Source organism: Lepidochelys olivacea, assembly GCF_965140295.1.
Source record: "Lepidochelys olivacea isolate rLepOli2 genome assembly, chromosome: 11".
In the NCBI taxonomy this organism is placed as follows: domain Eukaryota; kingdom Metazoa; phylum Chordata; order Testudines; family Cheloniidae; genus Lepidochelys; species Lepidochelys olivacea.
The window spans coordinates 32,037,015-32,061,830 of record NC_140421.1 but is presented as its reverse complement, the minus strand read 5'-3'; the positions used below and the strand labels follow the sequence as shown (position 1 = coordinate 32,061,830).

At 44.8% G+C, this 24,816-nt stretch overlaps 1 protein-coding gene across 1 annotated transcript in view; it reads left to right on the top strand.

The window, feature by feature from the left end:
• Positions 1-24,816, top strand: part of CCDC148 (coiled-coil domain containing 148) — a 169,599-nt gene that overhangs the window by 23,903 nt on the left and 120,880 nt on the right. Inside the window, exon 2 of the mRNA XM_084642703.1 lies at positions 23,936-24,001. Within this exon, the coding sequence (XP_084498829.1) occupies positions 23,947-24,001 (55 nt within the window). The 5' untranslated portion in view covers positions 23,936-23,946. The remainder of the gene's footprint in view (positions 1-23,935; positions 24,002-24,816) is intronic.

Sequence of the window (24,816 nt, the reverse complement as noted above, 5' to 3'; positions counted from 1 at the left end):
TTTCTGCAGAAAATGCATCCCCTACCTAGCGTACACAACAGTTGTTACTTTGTGGGGAGAGGAGGCTGTGCAGTCGGAGCTCCAATCCAGCTGCAGGCACTTTGACACTTACTAGCAGATTGCTCATGGCATGGAAGGAACAAAAGGGACACACAGCAGTGCCATGCTAAGATCAAGGAGCTGAGGGAGGCCAACCATTGCTCTGCTGCAGCATGGAAAACATGCCTCTCCTGCAAGGAGCTGCACACCATCCTCTGCAGCGGCCCCACCACCAAGAGCCCCATGGATACTTCAAGGAGACTGGAGGCAGCAGCCAGGAGAGTCCACCCCGAGGACAAAGTGGTCCTCAAGGAGGTCAAGTTGGAGGAGGATGTGGGACAGGCAGGCAACAGGGTGTCCAGGGCCATGATGAGCCAGGACCTCTCTTTGACTCTGGAGGCGTCTAGCCAGTCCCAGCAGTCTGGCTCTGGTGTGCCTGAAGCAGGAGAAAGGAGCTCTGGTAAGTACTCATTTTGCTTTGATACTGCACAGTTACACGAGGTAGAGGTGTCCTTTATTTTGTTATATGGTGCATGTAGGAGAAGAGATGCAAACAGTACCTCATGTTAGTTTCTGTCTGCTTCTCATTCCCCAGTGCAACTATGCAGTGCGGGCCCTGCAGAAAAGTTTAATGCACACTATGATCTCCTGGGAGTCCTCCATAGATATCTCTGGGAAACTTTGCTGAAGGTACTTTGCAATCCTCTGCCAATAGTTCCGTGGCAGGCCTGCTTTGTTTCTTCCCCCACTGTAGGAATCTTTGCTGTGCCAATCAGCAGTTACTTCTGCAGGAACCAAGGCAGCACATACGTGAGCAGCAGAAGAACCTAGTCTGAAGCTGCATGTATGCAGGAGACGCATCCTTGGTTAGGTCCCAGCTTCTATCACCCCCCGCCTGAGGAAAACAGTGCCAGTATTCAGAATAGTGTCCCTACGTGTTCATAGTGATCCCCTTATGAAACCACCCAGACCCTTTTCCCATCTTGCACCTCACACCCTTCTGCCTCAGGTCTAACTCATCATTTTTAGTGCTCTCACTGTGCTGCATGCTTGCCAAGGGGAAGTGAGAAAGAAGTGTATGTAGCTTTTATGATTCAAGACTGAGTGCACTCACTATACTGACTCTGTGAATTTTCTTTTGCCTCTGCAGATGTACCCTTAAGGGCCAGTCCCCACACACTAGTGGAGTGCCTCCATTAGCTAAGGAAGCAAATGAGGAGTAAGGAGGACCTGTTTTGAGAAGTGCTGCAATCATCTGGTCTCGCAAATAGCGAGCACAGAACGTGGAGAGAGACAATAAACAAACTAAAAATGGATAGCCAGGAGAGGAGACGATGGCAGGAGTGGATGATAAAGCTCAAGGAGGACCAAACAGAGATTGCTCTGCAGCCAGAACACATTGATGCTGGACTCCCCCTGCAGCCCATATAGAAGTGCATTCCATGACTTCCCCAAACTCCTCCCTCACACATGTTCTTTTTATATTACTGGCACTTTGCAGTATCCCTTGCTCTCCACCCCTAAAAATATATTCCATAGTGACAGCTGAACTTACACAAATGAGGTGCTCTCAGCTTTGAGAGAGTGCCACTCAGTGTCATGTCCCTTTGTAAGAAATGTAAATCTATATATTGTTTAATAAAAGTTTAGTCTTACAAATACAATGATTCTTTTATTTGTGTCCTACATACAGTGGTTGCAGCAGAAATTCATACACAATGGCAACTGGCACTTTTGCAGACTACAATTTATACTCAGGCAGCAATCATTACAAGAGTCATTCAAGGCAGCAAGTAAACAATGTCTGGCTGAATGCATTACAGAAAGACACAGGTTTCTGGTGTAAGGCTTCATGAGCCACTGGAGCAAGGGGTAGGCAGGGTCTCCCTGGATCACTATGGGCATTTCAACATACCCTATTGGTATCTTCTGGTATGGAAAGAATCCCTGCATGCAGCTTTCTATACAGGCCCATGTTCTTGAAGATCTGTGCACCATGTACTTTCCCTTACCACGCTGCATTGATGACCGTGAAACAACCCCACTGATCCACCAGCACCTGCAAAACCATAAAGAGGTAGTCCTTTCTGTCAATTTACTCCATTGTAAGGTAGTCCGGGGCCAAAGTTGGGATGTGCCTTCCACCTATTGCCCTGCTGCATTGAGGGAATCCAATGCAGAAAAGCCATCCACTATTTTTCTTGGACGTTGCTCAGGGTCAGTCTTTCACAGCAGGAGGCAATTAATGGCCCTGCACGCTTGCATTAATGCAGCCCTCATGGTGGACTTCCCAACTTCAAACTGATTTGTGACTTGCTGGTAGCAGTCTGGAGTTACCAGCTGCCATGTAGCAATTGCCACATGGTTTTTCCACCATGAGGGCAGCTCTCATTTTGGTGTTCTTGGGCTGCAGGGCAGGAGCAAGCTCCACACACTGTTCCAGGAAGGTGGCTTTGAGCATCCAAAAGTTCTGCAGCCACTGTTCCTCATCCCATATCTGCATCACAAGCCATTCCCACCACTCAGTACTTGTTTCCCACGCCCACTAGTGATCCACCATGGGTAGCTGCTCCATACATGCCAACATCAATCTTGAAGTGTTTCTTTCCATGGCACACATCAGGGCTGGCACCACAGATGCCTGTTCAGATTCACAGCTCATGAAATACTGCAGGATTGGCCATATTGTGTTTGATAACACTCATCACAAGACTGGAGAGCAGTGTGGGATCCATGCTTTCAGGCAGAGATGGTGGGGGCAAAGTTTACAGGGGCAGTTAAAAAATGGAGTGAAACCGCTTAATGGGACTAAATCGGGGGACCCAGATAATCTTCATCCAAGAATATTAAAGGAACTGGCACATGAAATTGCAACCCCATTAGCAAAAAATTTTAATGAATCTGTAAATTCAGGGGTTGTACCATATGACTGGAGAATTGTTAACATAGTTCCTATTTTTAAGAAACGGGGGTGGGGGAATTGATCTGGGTAACTACAGGCCTGTTAGTTTGACATCTGTAGTATGCACGGTCTTGGAAAAAAATTTGAAGGAGAAAGTAGTTAAGGACATTGAGGTCAATGGTAATTGGGACAAAATACAATATGATTTTACAAAATGTAGTTCGTGTCAAACCAACCTGATCTCCTTCTTTGAGAAGGTAACAGATTTTTTTTAGACAAAGGAAATGCAGTGGATCTAATTTACCTTGATTTCAGGAAGGAATTTGATAGTTCCACATGGGGAATTATTAGCCAAATTAGAAAAGATGGGGATCAATATGAAAATTGAAAGGTGGATAAGGAACTGGTTAAAGGGGAGACTACAACGGGTCAAACTGAAAGGTGAACTGTCAGGCTGGAAGGAGGTTACTAGTGGAGTGCATTACAGAAAGATCCTCAGGGATCAGTTTTGGGACCAATCTTATTTAATCTTTTTCTTACTGACTTTGGCACAAAAAGCAGGAATGTGCTAGTAAAGTTTGCAGATGACATGAAGCTGGGAGGTACTGGCAGTACAGAGGAGGACCGGGATATCATACAGGAAGATCTGGATGACCTTGTAAACTGGAGTAATAAGAATAGGATGAAATTAATAGTGAAAAGTGCAAGGTCATGCTTTTAGGGATTAATGACAAGAATTTTTTGTTATAAACTGGGGACGCATCACTTGGAAGTAACAGAGGAGGAGAAGGACCTTGTAGTATTGGTTGATCACAGGATGACTATGATACGGCCATGAAAAAGCTAATGCAGTCTTGGGATGCGTCAGGCGAGGTATTTCCAGTAGAGATAAGGAGGTGTTAGTACTGTTATACAAGGCACTGGTGAGACCTCATCTGGAATATTGTGTGCAGTTCTGGTCTCCCAGGTTTAAAAAAAGATTAATTCAAACTGGAACAGATACAGAGAAGGGCTACTAGGATGATTCGAGAAATGGAAAACCTGCCTTATGAAAGGAGACTCAAAGAGCTTGGCTTGTTTAGCCTAACCAAAAGAAGGCTATGGGGAGATATGATTGCTCTCTATAAATATATCAGAGGGATATATACCACGGAGGGCGAAGAATTATTTTAAGCTCAGTACCAATGTGGACACAAGAACAAAGGGATATAAACTGGCCATCAGGAAGCTTAGGCTTGAAATTAGATGATTTCCAACCATCAGAGGAGTGAAGTTCTGGAACAGCCTTCCAAGGGAAGCAGTGGGGGCAAAAGACATATCTGGCTTCAAGACTAAGCTTGATAAGTTTATGGAAGGGATGATATGATGGGATAGCCTAATTTTTGCAATTAATTGATCTTCAACTATTAGCAGTAGATATGCCCAATGGCCCGTGATGGGATGTAAGATGGGGTGGGATCTGAGTTACTACAGAGAATTCTTTCCTGGGTGTCTGGCTCGTGAGTCTTGCCCATCATATTTGGGGTTGGGAAGGAATTTTCCTCCAGGGCAGATTGGCAGAGGCCCTGGGGGGTTTTCGCCTTCCTCTGCAGCGTGGGGCACAGGTCACTAGTTGGAGGATTCTCTGCACCTTGAAGTCTTTAAACCATAATTTGAGGATTTCAATAGCTCAGACATAGGTTAGAGGTTTGTTACAGGAGTGGGTGGGTGAGATTCTGTGGCTTGCATTGTGCAGAAGGTCAGACTAAATGATCATAATGGTCCCTTCTGACCTTAAAGTCTATGATTCTGTGATAGTCTGAAGCCCATGGAAAGATGGGATGGAGAAAACTGCCTCATGGGGTGGTGAGCCCAGCCTCATGATGCACTGCAATCCATTCCCAGAACTCCTAGCAGCAGAAGGTGGTGATTCTGCACAGTGGGATAGCTACCCACAGTGCGCTGCTCTCTGTCAGTGTGAGAGTACTAGCTGTGGACATGCTCCGCTGATAAGGAACATTGGGTGAATGTGCACAAACGATGTAATTACAGTGGTCTATGATCATCAATTTAACTGAGGTTGACATAACTCTGTAGTGTAGACATGGCCTTATTCACACAAAGTACCCACTGAAATTAATGGGAGTTTTGCCTGGGTAGTTCTTGAGTAAGCAGGATTTGACCCACAGTTAATCATTAGAATTGTTATCTCTAAAACTACTATTGATGGTAAATATTTTTGGTTTTCATAAAAGTGACATTTTGTGATTTAAAAACTGCATGAAGCCTTACGTCAAACTGTAAACCATCCCACTTTAATTGAAGACTGGTTCTGCAACCAACAAATATTGGCAAGTTTTAAAGTATTATGTAAGAGTGCATAATTGAATGGAAATTACTTTTTATAAGATTACAAAATACCTATTCCTACACAGCATAATACAAATGCAAATATATACCTGTTAAAGAAGAAAGGGTGGAATGTTGCTGAAAACTGCTTTCAGGATATATTGTTTGCCGTGGTTGTTGTAACCGTATTGGTCCCAGGATATTAGAGAGACAAGCTGTTAAGTGTTATGCAAGTTTACTTCAAAAGATGAGCCTGGAAACTTAAATTCATAACTCTGCTAGACACCAAACATCATGAATTTAATAGAGACACTGGATTTATAGATTACAACAATCTGTATCCCACTAATCCTCCTTTGTCCTACAACTGTAGAGGTGTTAACTGCCCACTTCACTTTGAATGATCTCTTGCAAGTTGCAATGTATTAAGTCCTTTATCTTTAAAAAGAACTTGTGGCACCTAAGAGACTAACACATTTATTTGAGCATAAACTTTCGTGGGCTACAGCACACTTCATCAGATTTGCATAGAATGGAACATATAGTAAGAAGATATATATACATACAGAAAATATGAAAAGGTGGAAGTTGCCAGACCAACTCTAAGAGGCTAATTAATTAAGATGAGCTATTATCAGCAGGAGAAAAAAAAACTTTTGTAGTGATAATCAAGATGACCCGTTTCAGACAGTTGACAAGAGGTGTGAGGATGCTTAACATGGGGAAATAGATTCAATTAGTGTAATGACCCAGCCACTCCCAGTCTCTATTCAAGCCTGAGTTAATGGTATCTAGTTTGCAAATCAATTCAAGTTCAGCAGTTTCTCACTGGAGTCTGTTTTTGAAGTTTTTCTGTTTCAAAATTGCCACCTTTAAGTCTGTTACTGAGTGGCCAGAGAGGTTGAAGTGTTCTCCGACTGGTTTTTGAATGTTATGTTTCCTGATGTCAGATTTGTGTCCATTTAGTCTTTTGCGTAGAGACTGTCCGGTTTGGCCAATGTACATGGCAGAGGGGCATTGCTGGCACATGATGGCATATATATCACATTGGTAGATGCGCAGATGAACGAGCCCCTGATGGCGTGGCTGATGTAATTAGGTCCTATGATGGTGTCACTTGAATAGATATGTGGACAGAGTTGGCATCAGGCTTTGTTGCAAGGCGAGGTTCCTGGGTTAGTGTTTTTGGTGTGTGGTTGCTAGAGAGTATTTGCTTCAGGTTAGGGGGCTGTCTGTAAGCGAGGACTGGTCTGTCTCCTAAGATCTGTGAGAGTAAGGGATCGTCTTTCAGGATAGGTTGCAGATCTTTGATGCACTGGAGAGGTTTTAGTTGGGGGCTGAAGGTGACGGTTAGTGGCATTCTGTTATTCTCTTTGGTGGGCCTGTCCTGACTTCTGGCTACTCTTTTGGCTCTATCAATTTGTTTTTTCACTTCAGCAGGGTATTATAGTTTTAAGAATGCTTGATAGAGATCTTGTAGGTGTTTGTCTCTGTCTGAGGGATTGGAGCAAATGCGGTTGTATCTTAGAGCTTGGCTGTAGACAATGGATTGTGTGGTATGTCCTGGATGGAAGCTGGAGGCATGTGGGTAAGTACAGCAGTCAGTAGGTTTCTGGTATTGGGTGGTGGTTATGTGATCATCGCTTATTAGCACCGTAGTGTCCAGGAAATGGACCGCTTGTCTGGATAGGTCCAAGCTGAGTTTGATGGTGGGATGGAAATTGTTGAAGTCATGGTGGAATTCCTCAAGGGCTTCTTTCCCATGGGTCCAGATGATGAAGATGTCATCAATGTAGTGCAAGTAGAGTAGAGGCGTTCGGGGACAAGAGCTAAGGAAGCATTGTTCTAAGTCAGCCATAAAAATATTGGCATACTGTGGGGCCATGCGGGTACCCATAGCAGTGTCTTTATCTTCGTCACAGATAGATACAGGGATGGAAATCTGAGTACCTTTCCCAGAACTGAGGAATAGAGCTTGTCTCTTTCACCAACAGAAGTTGATCCAATAAAATATATTACTTCACTGTAGCCTAATCTATAAATTATGTTTTAATTGAATTGATTACTTAAGAAGTCCCAGTTATCACTTTGAGGGTTAACAGGTTCTTGTCCCAAGATCAGGCCCACTATTATTAAAATTACTATATAGTTGGGAACCCCTATGTGTACAGTTGCAACACTCACACTATATGAACTGTTCTATATTTACAATCATTCATTAATACATTTAGCAAAGTCACAAACACTCAGTAAGGTAGATAGAGATAATATAAATTGTACATCTGACCATCCATATACTCACACCAGTCCTTGCAGAACAACCTGAAATATTAGCCATTATCTTCTTCATCACCATCGCCTTCACCTTCCTCCTCATCATCATCAATGGTCATCATCCTGGCACCTCCCAAGGGGCTATATCTCTCTGTCTTCACACACAATTTGATAACTTTTATAATACGTTATGCAGATGCCTCTATATCTAATGCATATCCAGTAGGGGTTTCCCTCCTCTTCCTTACTTGTATTTCTTCACCCTACTAATGTTGGGGTGTCATTCTCTGACCTATATGTTGGTATATTAATGATCTCAACTTCTTATGTATGTCAACTTGTTGCTATCGCACTCTTGTGGTCAGATATCTGCAGATGTGAGCTCATGTTCCTGTGGTTGGCTGATGTCATTATAGATAAAATTCACCCTCAGACTCTATTTCCAGTTCCCCAGAACTTAGGGGTGACCACTAGGTCATTTATCTGTGCCAAAGTTAATAGGCCTCAAGTCTTATGCAAACTGCTCAAGCCAACGTCTTACAGGATACAGGCCTGTAGGTTCCTTGCATTACTGCTGAATATAGTAAAGGCAAGCAAGCCCTCTGACACCCACCTTGTCAATGAGACATGTTGAAATAGAAAATTCAGTGGCTATCCTTCAGAATAAAAAACAATAAGAAATTACTTCAGTGTCTGTGAACTAAGACAGAGGTACAAGATAAAGTAAGCAATATTTCTGCCACTTATAATTTCCTTGAGTTATGTTTCTCAGAATGGAAATGGAAATGAAAAGGAAAGTAGATTTTTTGCTTTCTGAAATTGCTGAATCACTGTTCCTCTACTGACTCAATTGTGCAGACTGTTCAGCACAGTGGGGATTTCTTTAATACTAGTGATTAAAAAACCCTATGCTATCAAAGTACTTTCAGATAGCAGAATGCCCATACTAATACAAAATAATTGCACTGTAATGTAACTGACCAATACATACTTTTATATGCAGTGTTGTTGTGGCTGCGCTTGGTCTCAGGATTTAGAGACAAGGTGGGTGAGGTAATATCTTTATTGGACCAGCTTCCGTTGATGAGAGGGGCAAGGTTTCAAGCTTACACAGATCTTTCCTTAGAAGAGCAGCACTAATTTCTCTTTGGCTGGGGGAGCAGTACAGAGCTCTGGGAGAATGCTATGGCATCAGAGCACCTTAAGAAACCATGGTGAAATGTTTCAAGCTACAATTTTTAGCCTGTGGTTTTGCCTTCTGTGCATGCTAATGAACAGCTCCCTCATGCCAGATTCTCCCACACTGAAGTCAAAGGGAGTGTCCTCAGGTGCAGGAGTGGGGAGCATGAGTAGGAAACTATAAGGGTACATCTACACTGCAACGTAACCCCAGGGTTAGTTGGACTTGAGACAGCTGACCCAAGTTAGGGAACCCTGGGCTTGAGCATCTTCATTGTATTTTAACCTGATGTTAAGATTTATCTAACCTGTGCTCAAACCTGAGGCTCTGGCTTCCACACTGCAGTGTGCAGACCCACATCAAAGAAGCCATATCCCAGAGTCCCTAGCGCCCCTCCCCCCAAAATGTGGCTGCTTTAGCCCTAGAACTGGGTGCACTGTAGGAAAACTTTACTGCCTGCCCTGCATGTTACAGGAAGTTTGAAGCAGCTTGGCTTGCAAAGGGTATGATCAATTCATTCTCCCTTGCAAATCCAGGAGGCTCTGTGATAGTGTGCTTGCCGATCGGTGATCAGAACAGATACTGGTGCCAGCTTCCTCCAGGGGTTCAACCCCCACTCCTGCCCTGCCCCCATCCACTCCGTTCCTCCAAGCCCCCACCCTGGCCAATGCGAACTGTGGAGCCAGCACTTGGGCGGGAGGGGTGGGGAGTGGAGTGCACGGAGCCCCTGTGGCCATCCCTATACCTAAGAGCCAGAGGGACATGCTGGCAGCTTCCGGGGTGCCGCGGAGGGAGCCTGCCAGCCCAATGCCAACTGGACTTTTAACCACCTGGTTAGCAGTGCTGACTGGAACCGACAGGGTCCCTTTTCAACCAGGCGTTCCAGTCAAAAACTGGACACCTCGTAACCCTACCTGGGAAGCATCTTGTCTTTCAAATAGAGAATTCGGTCTGTTCTTCCTAGTGCATATGTGTTACGTAGAATACCATTACTATGCTAATATGTCACTTCAGCTGAATATTGTTTTTCATTCCCATAATGCTAGTAACTAACTGTGATAACCAAAGATATTTCTGACTGAGAAATTAGTAGAAAGCCTGTTATAGACTGGCCAATCAGAGCAAAGCACATAGTAACACATTTGAGGGGTTTATTCTCTTGAAGCCTGCATGTTTGATAGGAATTCTAGGTACCTACACAGGGGAGAATATAATTGAATATGATACATGTATAAGCTAAACACTACCCCATATTTGGTACAAGTGCAAATCCTTCTTTTAAATTCTGATAGATAGGATTATTCTCCAAGTTCATGTCACACCTGTCTTTTGTTCTTAATTGTGATCCCTGGTTAATAACTTCCCCTTTTTCTTTTGGAGGACTAAGCAAAGGAAAAATGGGTTTGTCTCTGTTCTGCTTCTTTATGAAGTTCTAAAAGATTTTCAAAAAAGATTTTCAATATCACTAAAAAATGAGTTGGGTTTAAAAATAAAAATTATAAAAAAAATATTGTCAGTATTTTTGCCTTCTGTTTTATAGGCCAATAGGATTCATGTTTTCATGCTTTCCTATACTACAGTGATGGCTGTCAACTTAATGAAAGCTTAATTCCCATGTAACCACACTACTTAAGGAACTGGGGCTTTTAGGAAAAATAAATATTGTAAGATTTGTAATAAAATTATGAAAGTTGGCAACCTTAGATTTTGTCTTTTTAGACTATTCTTTTTCCTTCTGCTTGTTGTTTGTCTTAGGAATTCATGTCATGTCTTGTCTTGTCTATACTGCTTTCTGGGGGAGTAGGCAGGTGGGAGGAGAGAGAAGACTCTTGGTGATTGAAAATGCGGTAGGATATAGTATCAAAAATACGAGGTGAAGGTCCAAGAAGCAAAATTATTTTTATTCAGAAAGACCTTCCTCAACAATATATATGCTATTAAAGACATCTTACTTAAAACATCCAATGACTCCTCCAAGAAAACATGGAAGATAAGACTAGGCATTCTTGATATTACGAAAAATTTAAAAACAGGCAGAAAATGTATGTGGATTTTGAAAAATGCAGGGCTTCTTTATGCGTCAAAAATAAAAAGACACAGACAAATCCAATTTTTGTCCCTTTGCAGGTCACCTTTAACTTCTCACCCATCATCAGCACTGATAAATGTTTGGAACAGTCTTATGTATTTTCGTCTAAATTTCGTGTAGGAGACAGGAATAGTAGTGGAAATCTCAGGAGAGGAATAGAGGGAGAGAGAATATGTATGACCAGCAATTGTCTGATCCAGTATGGCAAATTGAATGAAACTTGTGTACTGGATGTGGGGATTGGGTTGAGTGGGTGATGGAGAGGGAGTTGTTTAGGGGATAGGTAGTTTGGGAGAAGAATGGATTTCTTCTGGGTTAATGGAGGGATAGATATAAGTGGTTGGGCAGGTGACTTGTAGAGAAGAGTCCTGAGGGACTAATAATGGTGTTTAGTCTGTCCTGCTCAGACTACAATCAGCCAGCTATCATGTCTTGGCCTAGACCCTTTTGTTAGTTAAGCACTGCACTACCTTGTCAACCTTTTGAATAATCTCTCTCCTTTAGGATTGTTTTGTTTTGCCAGGAGCCTAGATGCTTGTCAGAGATCTCATTTTTCAGATGGGATTTAGTGTTCTGTGTTAAATTATGGGAGGAAGAAAATACATGGCTGATGAGCGGGCAACATGGCAGTGAGATACCCATAGGATTGATTCGTTATTTCTGGAGAGGGATCTGTGATGAGTTTGTCTCTATGGTGTGGGAAAGGTTCGAGCAGAGAAATTTGGTGATAGGCTGGGAGTAGCTGGTTCGTATGGACTTTGCATCCTGTCCTGGAATTCTAATTTGGATATCCTGCTGCAATACCAGCATCCCTTTATAACCACCGTAGGGCTCGTCTGGACATCTAAGATGTTCTGCTTTAACTACATTTGTATAAAAGTGCTTTTTCGAGTATAATTTATTACTGTACAGGAAGGCAAATAAGCTGTATCAGTGTATTATATCTTTATACTGGAATAATTCTGTCCACACTGAGGATTGTACTGGTATAACTATAATCTTTAAATATTTTGGTTAGGAGTGTGATTTTTTTTTTTTTTACTAGTACAAAAATGGTGTGTAGATGAAGCCTTAGTGTGTCTAGAAGGTTGAACAAAGCTGCTGCATAATGGAGAGGTAGAGAGTTTACTCAGTGGGCATGGGAATGGATGACTGCTAGATTGCTGCATCTTAAAACCAAGATAATGTTCGTAAGTTGCGGGAAGCAATTAGAAGAGTTTGTGAAATAAAATTGGCACCTTTGATTGAGAGACTGCCATTTGTAGCATAGGTGGACAACTTAGACTGGGCTCTGCCTGAATGCCCAGACAGCATCTGTGGCCAACAACCCACAGACCCACTGCATCTGGTAAAAAGGGACCTTTTGTCATTGATGCAGATTATGCCACAATTATCTATGTTTTTGTCAACTCAAGATTATATTTCTGTAGTGTTTTCTACATAAGAGTACACCTTAAGGCCACTCAAACTGAAGCTTGTACAGAATGCCATGGCTGCTTAAGCACATTTTAGGTCAGGAGTACACTAAACCAGTGTTCTCAGATGAGCACCGGCAGCAAATAGGCTTCTGTATAAAATTCAGTGTGTAGGTGTTAACCTACAAAACTAGATCTCAGATGATCTAGGGCTATTTGAGAGACTGTCTATCCCTGCCACAGTTTCAATCAACAGAAGTATTCAAGCTGGAGTTCCCTCACTAGACAAAATAGAGCTGCTGATCTAGTATTCTCCATTAAGGTCTTCCCTTTCGTTTGTACTCCTCTTGGTCCTTCGGAGCCTAGATTTGCTATGCTTTTGGGCAAAATGCAGAGCTCATCTTTTTGCTCAGACTTCTGTGGGGGAGCTGGGATCTAGTTTGGAATGAGAGTTTATTTTATATTTAGCTGTCAAGGTGGGATGAGTAATTTCGTTTACATTGTATTTTTAATTTGTCTGTTTACGCTCTTATGACACCCATCACTGTAGTTTGACTGACTAACATAATGTATTTGTCTTCAAAACAACCCTGTGAAATGGATGTATTGCTTCTGGAACAGACATGTGATAGAAACCTATTGACGCTTTTAGAAATCTAAACAAATATTTTTCTGACTTTGAGTACTTCCATTCTTTTTGTTCAGTTCAAGGGTCTATTTCATGATAACAGCAAAGAAGACTGAAGAACATAAATCAAGGAGTACTGAGGAAGGTCATACTTGATCAACAGGCCTTAGCTGTTTTCTGTTTGATGTGACTATGTAACATCAAATGTACAAAACCTGTTCGGCCTGAATCTACACTGTCTTTTAACTTGTCGTCATACCTGTGCAAAATGGGTATAAAACTAACTCTCAGTCATATGGTTAGTAGTCTGTGTGCTATGCTACAGTCGTGATTCAAATTTGAATAGTATTGACTGTTTGTTTGCAGTGAAAATGGAACTTATTTGCAGAATTTTAATCTTCTCGAACAAAGATGTGACTTCCCAATGGCCTTTGATGGTTTTGCTGTGCAGAGTATTGTCATTAAGGAACATAATAGCTATAACCATCAGATATATTTCAGTACATACTTTAAGAATGTACTGAACTAGGCATCTTGGTTCCCTCATTTATTCTGCTACAGAACATCATGTGCAGGATCTATCATAGTGTCCATAAATTCTTAACTGAGGTCAAAGTGAATTACAAATAGTTTATTCTAGTTTGAATTATATGTTAAATGTCAAGTTTCCTAATGGAACCTGTGACAAAGCTCTGTCCTTGTCTCAGTGGGTCCTGCTCTTCCTGGAGGATTTTGCTAGCCTCAGAGGCTCACTGTGACCCTCCACATAGCCCTTCTCTCTCTAGAGGCAAGGGTCATAGCCTACTGAGCCATTTTCATCATAAGCCAGCAAGGGAGGTGAGGAGAAGCCACCCTTGCACAGTCTCTGTTGTCTCCCAGTCTCAGTGATTAATCGGGGAGGGGAGGGGGGATCCCTGGCCCGCCCTCTACTCTGGGCTCCAGCCCAGGGACCCTAATAGTAGCAGCTATGGTAGCTGACTTTTTGGAAACAGGACATGTGAAATTCCCTGGGCCACTTCCCCACAGCAGTCCCCTCTCAATATCTCCTTCACCGTTACCTCAGGGCCTCCTTCCTTGCGCCTGATATGGTTTGTACTGCTTAGTTCCTCCAACAGCATGGCTTCCTCCCACAGCTCCTGACACGCGTGCCCAACTGACTAACTGGGAGGCTTTTAACTAGTTTCAGCCAGCCCCTAATTGGCTTCAGGTATCCCAATCAACCTAGCTATCTTCCCTGCTTTCTGGAAAGATCTTAATTGGCCCCAGGTGTCTTACTTGACCTAGAGCAGCTGCCATTTACTTATCCTGGTACCAGGGATTTGTTTAGCCTGGGGCTAATATATCTGTCTCCCACTACTTTTCTATAACCATCTGGCCTTGCCTTGTCACATTCTCCCCTCCACCCCCCCGCTCAACACCAAAGAGTTGGGACTCCGGGCAGTGTGCTCATGATAGACCATCTGCGTTGTTGTGGTGGCATGCAGCCCTGTGCCATATGCGGAACTGGATTGGTTGGAGGGATAAGAACCATCTGGTGACCCTTGCATTCTTTTCCTTATTCCGCTGCATCCACTGGAGGGGTGCATGGTCCGTCACAAGAGTAAATCGCTGGCTGAAGGGGTGTCTCCATGGCCCATTTGACAGCCAGGCATTCTCTCTCGACTACTGCATATTTCTGTTCTCTTGGGAGAAGCTTTCTGCTTAGGTAGAGGATTGGGTGTTTCTCTTCTCACACCATGTGCAACAGAACCACCCCCAACCCCACCTTGGAAGCGTCTGTTTGTAAAATAAATTCCTTGTTAAAGTCCGGGGCTATGAGTACAGGGTCATTATAGAGGACAGTCTGAAGGTCTGTGAACGCCCCCTCTGCTGCGTCAGTCTACTTCACCATGTCTGGGCCTTGGGCCTTCACCAGGTCTGTTAGGGGACTTGCCCTAGTGGCGAAGTGGGGAATAAAACGTCGGTAGTAGCCTATCACGCCTAGGAACATGCAGACCTGCTTCTTTCAAGTCGGCCAGGGCCAGTTTTGAATTGTCTCTAGCTTATTCGTTTGGGGCTTCCCTATGCCCCTGCCTACAATATATCCCAGGTACCTAGCCTCTGCTAGCCCTATGGCGCATTTAGCGGGATTAGCGGTGAGGCCAGCCCATCTTAAGGTGCACAGTACTGCCTCAACTTTCTCCAAGTGGGTTCCCCAGTCTGGCGTATGGATGATGACATCATCTAGGTATGCGGCTGCATAACTAGTATGGGGGCACAGCAACTTATCCATGAGGCACTGGAATGTGGCCGGGGCCCCATGTAGCCCAAAAGGCAGGACGGTGTACTGGAATAGCCCGTCCGGGGTGGAGAACGCTGTCTTTTTTTGAGCTGCTTTGGTCAGGCGAATCTGCCAATACCCTTTTGTCAGATTCAGTGTAGTCAAGAATCGGGCAGTACCCAGTCAGTCAACCAGTTTGTCGATGCATGGTATGGGGTATGGATCGAATTGGGATACTTCATTCAGTCAGCGAAAGTCATTACAGAATCTTATAGTACTGTCAGGTTTAGGCACTAGGACGATTGGATGGGACCACTGACTGTAAGATTCTTCAATAACCCCTAATTCTAACATTTTCTTTACTTCAGCCTTGATTTCTTCTCTTTTGGCTGCCGGGATTCAGTAGGGTCTCAATGTTACCTTGGCTCCAGAGATCTTATGGATATGGTGATAGGTGTCAGTCGTCCTCCCCGGTTTTGTAAAGAACACATCTTGGTTGCTATTAATCATGTCGGCTGCCTGGATCTTTTGGATCGGCGTCAAGTCAGGTGATATCCTTACTTGCTCGTGTAAGTTATCCTCCTGGGGAAAGGTCTCCTGGGTGACTAAGCATGCCTCTCAACTGTGCCAAGGTTTTAGAAGATTGATGTGGTAAATTTGCTCCGGTTTCCAGCAGCCTGGCTGTCGCATCTTATAGTTCACCTCTCCCATGGCTTCGATCACTTCGTAGGGTCCCTGCCACTGGGTCAACAGTTTACTTTCTGCTGTGGGCACCAGTACCATCACCCAATCCCCTGGTTGGAATCGTCGAAGCTTTGCTTGGTGGTTATAATGGGTTCATTGGGTCTCCTGTGCTCTCTCCAAGTGTTCCTGTACAATGGGCATAACTCGGGCTATCCAGTCTCTCATCTGCAGACTATGCATGCTCGACTATGTTCTTTCTGGGATTTGGCTCCTTTTCCCAGGCTTCTCTGGCTATATTGAATATACCCCGGGTGTGGCGCCTGTATAGAAGTTTGAATGGAGAGAAACGTGGAGGCTTGCGGAACCTTGGGGATGGCGAACGTGAGGTAAGGCAATAGAGTATCCCAATTTTTCCCATTCCAGCTCACCACTTTCCTGATCATGGCCTTGAGGGTCCTATTGAACCTTTCCACAAGGCCATCAGTTTGCAGGTGGCATACACAGGAGCAACGGACAGAGATCTTTCATCAACTTGGACACAAAAGGTGTCCCTTGATCAGTCAATTATCTCCTTGGGTAGCCCAACCCAGGCAAAGATCTGTACTAGCTCCTTAGCTATAGTCTTGGAAGCCGTGTTGCGTAGGGGAACAGCTTCCGGGTACCAGGTTGCATAGTCCTGTACAACAAGCACATGTTGGTGGCCCCGAGCTGTCTTCTCTACGAGCCCTACCAGATCCATGGCTATCCGTTCAAAAGGAACCTCTATTATTGGAAGAGGTATCAAAGGAGCCCGCAAGTGCAGGCGAGGGCTATGTAACTTACACATAGGTACAGTATCATCTGACATCTTCGTGTACTCTCGGCCAGAAGAACCTCCGCAGGATCCGTGCCTGGGTTTTCTCTACCTCTAGGTGTCCTCCAAACAGGTGGCTGTGGGCGAGACTCAATATAGCTTTTTGATGTTTTCGTGGCACCAGAAGTTTTTGTATCTCTTGCTCCTGCATTTGTACCATGTGGTTCAGGAGATCTTTCTTCACTATAAAGTAAGGTCCAGGTCCCCTGACCTTCCCATCCCCAGGATCCCATTGATCTCTGCCACCTCTTTCCTGGCGTTATCATATCTCGGGTCCTCCATCTGGTCCCACCCAAAAGTCTCTCTCCCGGGACTAACCTGCCCGAGCTCCCAGGAGCCGGCTTCTGCTTCTTCCAACGGCTCACTGCCGTCACGGCTGGGGGCAGCCTTCGGCTCACCTTCTGGGGTGGAAGTTTCTCTGTTGGCTGCTCGAGTCCATTTGCCTACTAGGGCAGTCTTCTGACCCTGGGTCAGGATCTGGGATCCCAAGGCCTTCGTGGCCTTCTCTTTTTTTGTCTTCCAGGTCTTTCGGGGGGCTCAGAACAGATCCTGTGAGATCTCAGAGAACATCGGCGGTTGACATTCCCCCGGTGATGAGTCACTGTCCTCAGGATCCCCACCTCCTTCCAGCCGCTCCGGGGGGAGTAAATTATCAAACCCTGGATAGTCACTTCCAATAACTACAGGATATGGGAGTTGAGGAACTACGCCCACGGTCACCTCAATGGGGTTCCCTTGAAGCTCTGTCTTCACCGGGATGGTGGGGTAATGGCTCACAGCCCCATGCACACATGTCATTGCTACACGTTTGGCTTGCAGCAGCTGACTACTTTTTACCAGCTTACCTGATATAAGGGTGATAGCACTCCCAGAGTCCACCAGTGCTGTAATCTCTGCTCCGTTTATCCTCACTGGCCTGGTATAATTATGCGGGGCTAAAGCGGCCCCCACGAGGTGGATAAGGGAGCACAGGACCTCCCACTCCCCCAAGTTTCATTGCATAGGCTCCTCGGTGCTGGGACACTGTGCTGCTATGTGTCCCCACTCCCCATATGCATAACATCTATAATTGCTTCTAATCACTCTCCCAGGGTTCCCCCCACACAGGCCAATCCCTTCCTTCTGGGGTCCTCGCTGGTTTTTGCCCCCCCCCTTCTTCCACCTTGGACTCCCCGGGGGTTTGACTGTCCAACCTTCCAGGGTTGGGGTTGGGTGCTTGCTTCAAAAGGGGCCTTCCTTGGGTAGTCGGGTCAATTCCCTGGCTGTCATCAGTCTTTCTACCAGCGTGATCATCTCATCGTAGGTGGATGGATCGTTCTGGCCTACCCATTTATGGAGATCTGGTGGCAGTCCCCACATGTAATGGTCTCCAAAATCTCCGGGCTGCATGCCTTGGGCTGTAACCACTTTCGTCCAAGGTGTATGAGGTCGAATAGCTGGGACCTCGGGGGTTTGTTCTCCTGGTATTTCCATTTATGGAACCTCAGGGCTCTGCCATCACCCCGATCGTGCTAGGATCTCTGCCTTCAGCTGGGTATAATCAATGGCATCCATGGCAGGCAAGTCAAAGTAGGCCTTCTGGGCCTTTCCGCACAAAAAAGGGGGAAGAATGCTGGCCCACTGCTCCTGGGGCCATGCCTCATGCTGAGCAGTCCTTTCGAATGAGAGGAGATATGCCTCTACATCATCTCCCAACATCATCTTTGGCAGACAACCAGTGGAACTCAGGATTCGCGTCCCATCAGACCCCCAGGCCTGGGTGGTGAGGATCTTCAGCTGATCCACTACTTTTCATAAGAGGGCACGATCTTGGGTCGCCTGGCCCATTAATAATTGATTGGTTTTATTCTGTAGCCACATAGACTCCTATTGTGCCATTGTCTGAACCCGGGTGGCCTCCTGCTGGGCTGCTGTGGCTTGTACCAGAGCTCTTACCACCTCCTCCAGTGTGGTAGAAAACAAACAAAAAACCCAAAACCCCAGTGCACTTTTTTTTAAACCTCTTTCTTCCACCACACTGTGAACGATGATCTCACTCTTAACACCAGTTGTGACAAAGTTCTGTCCTTGTCTCAGTGGGTCCTGCGCTTCCTGGCAGATTTTGCTAGCCTCAGAGGCTCACTGTGACCCTCCACATAGCCCTTCTCTCTCTAGAGGCAAGGGTCATAGCCTACTGAGCCGTTTTCATCATAAGCCAGCAAGAGAGGTGAGGAGAAGCCACCCTTCCTTGCACAGTCTCTGTTGTCTCTCAGTCTCAGTGATTAATCAGGGGAGGGGAGGGGGGATCCTGGTCCCACCCTCTACTCCAGGCTCCAGCCCAGGGACCCTAATAGTAGCAGCTATGGTAGCTGACTTTTTGGAAACAGGACATGTGAAATTCCCTGGGCCACTTCCCCACAGCAGTCCCCTCTCAATATCTCCTTCACCGTTACCTCAGGGCCTCCTTCCTTGCGCCTGATATGGTTTGTACTGCTTAGTTCCTCCAACAGCATGGCTTCCTCCCACAGCTCCTGACACGCGTGCCCAACTGACTAACTGGGAGGCTTTTAACTAGTTTCAGCCAGCCCCTAATTGGCTTCAGGTATCCCAATCAACCTAGCTATCTTCCCTGCTTTCTGGAAAGATCTTAATTGGTCCCAGGTGTCTTACTTGACCTGGAGCAGCTGCCATTTACTTATCCTGGTACCAGGGATTTGTTTAGCCTGGGACTAATATATCTCTCTTCCACTACTTTTCTATAGCCATCTGGCCTTGCCCTGTCACAAACCCTACAGACAACTATATACAAGAAACTCATGTATCACCACACCTACCTTTAGAAATCCTGTAGCCACCCCAAACACATCAAGAAATATGTTATCTCCAGCCAGGCACTCGGATAACACAGAATATGCTGTTTGGAAAATGTCTAGAATACACACCTTAACAGACTCAAAACCCCATTCACCAAACAAAGACTCTCCACCAAAGAAGTAGAACCAGCCACCCAAATACTCCGAGAGAACTTGCTTCAACACAGAAATAAAATCTCCTCTGACCACACATCCCTAGTTGTCATCTACCAATCCACACTGGAACCCATACAGGGCATCATCAAACAACTACAACCCATAATCAATGGGGACTCCATCCTGTAAAATCTTTTCTGAACCCCCTTCAAACAACCTTCCAACCTCCTCTATCAGACTAGGATACACTCATACAAAGTGGTATCAGACCCTGCCAGAACAGATGCAAAACCTGCAGACATATCTTCACTGCTACAATGATCAATGGTTCCCGCAACACACATTTCAAGATCTCTGGGTCCTACACATGCCTATCACAACATTTGGTGTACCTCATCCAGTGCACTAAATACCCCAATAGCAACTGTGGGTGAAACCATGCAATCAATATACTCTCAAGTGAACTCACACAGGAAAATGATAAAAGACAAAAACCCCACTTCATCTGTGTGTGAACACTTTTCACAAAGTGATCACTCTATATCTGATCTCACAGTACTCATCCTTTAAGGATACCTGCAGCATGTTTTCAAAAGATGAGCCTGGGAGGTTAAATTCATAACTTTGCTAGATACTAAAAATCATGGACTGAATAGAGACACTGGATTTGTGGCTCATTACAACAATCTGTAACCCACTAACCACCTCGCCTCAGCTGCTTTCCCCACTCTCTCCTCCCCCTTAGAATCATAGAATATCAGGGTTAGAAGGGACCTCAGGAGGTCATCTAGTCCAACCCCTTGCTCAAAGCAGGACCAATCCCCAACTGACCTTAAAAACGTCTAAGGAAGGAGATTCCACCACCTCCCTAGGTAACCCATTCCAGTGTTTCACCACCCTCCTAGTGAAAAAGTTTTTCCTAATATCCAACCTAAACCTCCCCCACTGCAACTTGAGACCATTATCCCTTGTTCTGTCATCAACTACCACTGAGAACAGTCTAGATCCATCCTCTTTGGAACCCCCTTTCAGGTAGTTGAAACCAGCTTTCAAATCCCCCCTCATTCTTCTCTTCCACAGACTAAACAATCCCAGTTCCCTCAGCCTCTCCTCATAAGTCATGTGTTCCAGTCCCCTAATAATTTTTGTTGCCCTCCGCTGGACATTTTCCAATTTTTCCACATCCTTCTTGTAGTGTGGGGCCCCAAACTGGAAACAGTACTCCAGATGTGGCCTCACCAATGTTGAATAGAGGGGAATGATCACATCCCTCGATCTGCTGGCAATGCCCCTACTTATACATCCCAAAATGCCATTGGCCATCCCAAAATGCCATTGGCCTTCTTGGCAACAAAGGCACACTGTTGACTCATATCCAGCTTCTCATCCACTGTAACCCCTAGGTCCTTTTCTGCAGAACTGCTACCAAGCCATTCGGTCCCTAGTCTGTAGCGGTGCATGGGATTCTTCCATCCTAAGTGCAGGACTCTGCACTTGTCCTTGTTGAACCTCATCAGATTTCTTTTGTCCCAATCCTCTAATTTGTCTAGGTCCCTCTGTATCCTTACCCTCCAGCGTATCTACCTCTCCTCCCAGTTTAGTGTCATCTGCAAACTTGCTGAGGGTGCAATCCACACCATCCTCCAGATCATTTATGAAGATATTGAACAAAACAGGCCCGAGGACCGACCCTTGGGGCACTCCACTTGATACCGGCTGCCAACTAGACATGGAGCCATTGATCACTACCTGTTGAGCCTGACGATCTAGCCAACTTTCTATCCACCTTATAGTCCATTCATCCAGCCCATACTTCTTTAACTTACTGGCAAGAATACTGTGGGAGACCGTGTCAAAAGTCAAGGAACAACACGTCCACTGCTTTCCCCTCATCCACAGAGCCAGTTATCTCGTGGCCATTAGATTAGTCAGGCATGACTTGCTCTTGGTGAATCCATGCTGACTGTTCCTGATCACTTTCCTCTCCTCTAAGTGCTTCAGAATTGATTCCTTGAGGACCTGCTCCATGATTTTTCCAGGGACTGAGGTGAGGCTGACTGGCCTGTAGTTCCCAGGATCCTCCTCCTTCCCTTTTTTAAAGACGGGCAATACATTAGCCTTTTTCCAGTCATCTGGGGCTTCCCCGGATCGCCATGAGTTTTCAAAGATAATGGCCAATGGCTCTGCAATCATATCCGCCAACTCCTTTAGCAATCTCGGATTCAGCGCATCCGGCCCCATGGACTTGTGCTCGTCCAGCTTTTCTAAATAGTCCCGAACCACTTCTTTCTCCACAGAGGGCTGGTCACCTCCTCCCCATGCTGTGCTGCCCAGTGCAGTAGTCTGGGAGCTGACCTTGTTCGTGAAGACAGAGGCAAAAAAAGCATCGAGTACATTAGCTTTTTCCACATCCTCTGTCACTAGGTTGCCTCCCTCATTCAGTAAGAGGCCTACACTTTCCTTGACTTTCTTCTTGTTGCTAACATACCTGAAGAAACCCTTCTTGTTACTCTTAACATCTCTTGCTAGCTGCAACGCCACGTGTGATTTGGCCTTTCTGATTTCACTCCTGCATGCCTGAGCAATATTTTTATACTCTTCCCTGGTCATTTGTCCAATCTTCCACTTCTTGTAAGCTTCTTTTTTGTGTTCAAGATCAGGAAGGATTTCACTGTTAAGCCAATTTGGTCGCCTGCCATATTTACTATTCTTTCTGCACATCGGGATGGTTTGTCCCTGTAACCTCAATAAGGATTCTTTAAAATTCAGCCAGCTCTCCTGGACTCCTTTCCCCCTTGTGTTATTCTCCCAGGGGATCTTGCCCATCAGTTCCCTGAGGGAGTCAAAGTCTGCTTTTCTGAAGTCCAGCGTCCGTATTCTGCTGCTCTCCTTTCTTCCCTGTGTCAGGATCCTGAACTCGACCATCTCATGGTTACTGCCTCCCAGGTTCCCATCCTTCGTTTCCTCCCTATGACTGGAGGGGTGTTAATGGGCCTCTTCACCTTGAATGTTTCCTTCAAGTGTGTTAACTACTATGCTAAACAATCTGTTCCACCTTGTGTTTAGTAGGGACACTCTGAGTTAGTTTCTGAGATCTGAAGAAGAGCCCCGTGTAAGCTTGAAAGCTTGTCTCTCTCACTAACAAAGTTGGTCCAATAAAAGATACTACCTCATCCCCTAGTCTCCTTAATATCCTGGCACAACAGCACTGCATATAAGTTTCCTACAAAGCCTTCTACTCCTATTCTATTCTTGAGATAATTTTAATAATGCTAATAAGCTTTGAAAAGCATTATCTACATAATAGGTGACAATCCTGGAATCTTATCTTTGTGACACTCTGAAGCCTAGAATGTCTCTGAGTGTGAAGCAATGGAAACAGCTACGAGCATGGTTGAGAGCTTTTTTTTGTTCAGAATATCAGCAAATTCAATCATCGCTGGGATTCACAGTCCATTAACATCAAGTTCTTAACTTATCAGGCATTTTGATTTTACAAAATATATCCAAGCAACAGCAAATCATGTATCTATGCCATGATTGGTTGAGTTATCTCTGACCTATTACTACTCCTACTCTACAGCTAACTTGCATGCAACAGTTTCATTGGTCGTATGAGGAAGGCTGAACAGATGGCAGATTACTTGGCCCAAATGCTGCACCCAGCGGCGCTGACTTTATAATCTGCTGGCGGGTGCTCAACCCCCAGCTCTGCCTTAGGCCAGGCCCCCACTCCACCCCTTCCCACTCACCCCCCACTCCACCCCCACCCTGCCTCTTCCTGCCCCCTCCCCTGAGCATGCCCGGCCCTCGCTCCTTCCCTCCCCCCCAGCACCTCTTGCACGCCGCAGAACAGCTGATTGTGGCAGGCAGGACAGGGAGTGGAGGGGAGCTGGCTGCCGGTGGGTACTCAGCACCCACCGATTTTTCCCCATGGGTGCTCCAGCCCTGGAGCACTCATGGAGTCGGTGCCTATGGCTGTACCCATGCAACAGCACTGGCTTTCAGCTATTAGTATGTGTATAATGAGTGGATGACTTCATGTTCGACTGTATTTTTCTGAGTAACATAGATCTACCACAGAGTGGCTACTTTTTCTGTTTCTTCTAATGTCATCAATATAATATAAAAGGGATTTTGCTAGTGTTTCACAAAGCGATTCATGAAGTCTGTCTTAAAACAAAAGATGAACCCTTATAATTTATTATCTGGTTAGAAGGTAGTTTCAACAATATGACACTAACTTTCCTGTCCCAGTGTACAAACAAAATAAGAGCATTACAATTTCTTAGCTAAATTGGTTTTTAGAATATCAAAACTTTTATTTCTCAACAGATGTAAGAAACATGAGTGGAAGGGACCTTCGAACGTTCATTACAACTCACAGGACTAGTGACATAGGTATATATATTTGAATTTTTATTAGTTTAACTGTTCTATCACAGTCTACAATAGAGCAATATTTATAAGCTACTGTGTACAATTACATACATATGAATGGCACTATAACATTCTGATCTTTGGTATTAAAAAAACCCTCCTTCATGATAGAAGGTATCATCTGGCATCATTTTGGAAGCCACTGTTTTTTTTCTTTCACATTTTATTTATTGTGCTCCTTTGCCCGCTGTAATATGTAAATGTCATAACATCTGGTTTGTTACTAGGTAAATGTTGTTCATAACATTATTTGTATTACCTTAGCACCTGGAAGATAGGTACTAAGATACAAACAGAACAAAAAGAAGGTCTCTGCCCCCTAAAAGCTAAGTATAAGGGACAACAGATGGATACTGATAGGGGAGTACTAGAAAACAATAGGAAAATATTTGTCAGTATAGTATAGTAGGCAATGGTCTCAGCATACTACTGGCCTAACCATTGTCAGGTTTTCTGTAGGCGTCACAGCAAAGGAGAGCGATAAGGAGGAAAATGAGGTAGCTTTGCGGATGTTTACAACACATACTCAATATTGGAAGCATCATCCCATGTCATTTTATTTTCAATAATCAATCAGAAGGTATGTTGACACCAAAACATAAGAGCAAGTTTTGCTAAATAAGGTAACCTAGTGGGATAGGCCTTTTCTTTCCAATCCCTCCTGCATTCAAATCTTGTGTAGGCAGATCGCATTGACTTTACGAGCCTCCTTGAAGGAGTGATTTTTTTTGAAGCGTGATTAAAAGAAGAAGGTGAAACTAGGTTCAGAAGAGAGT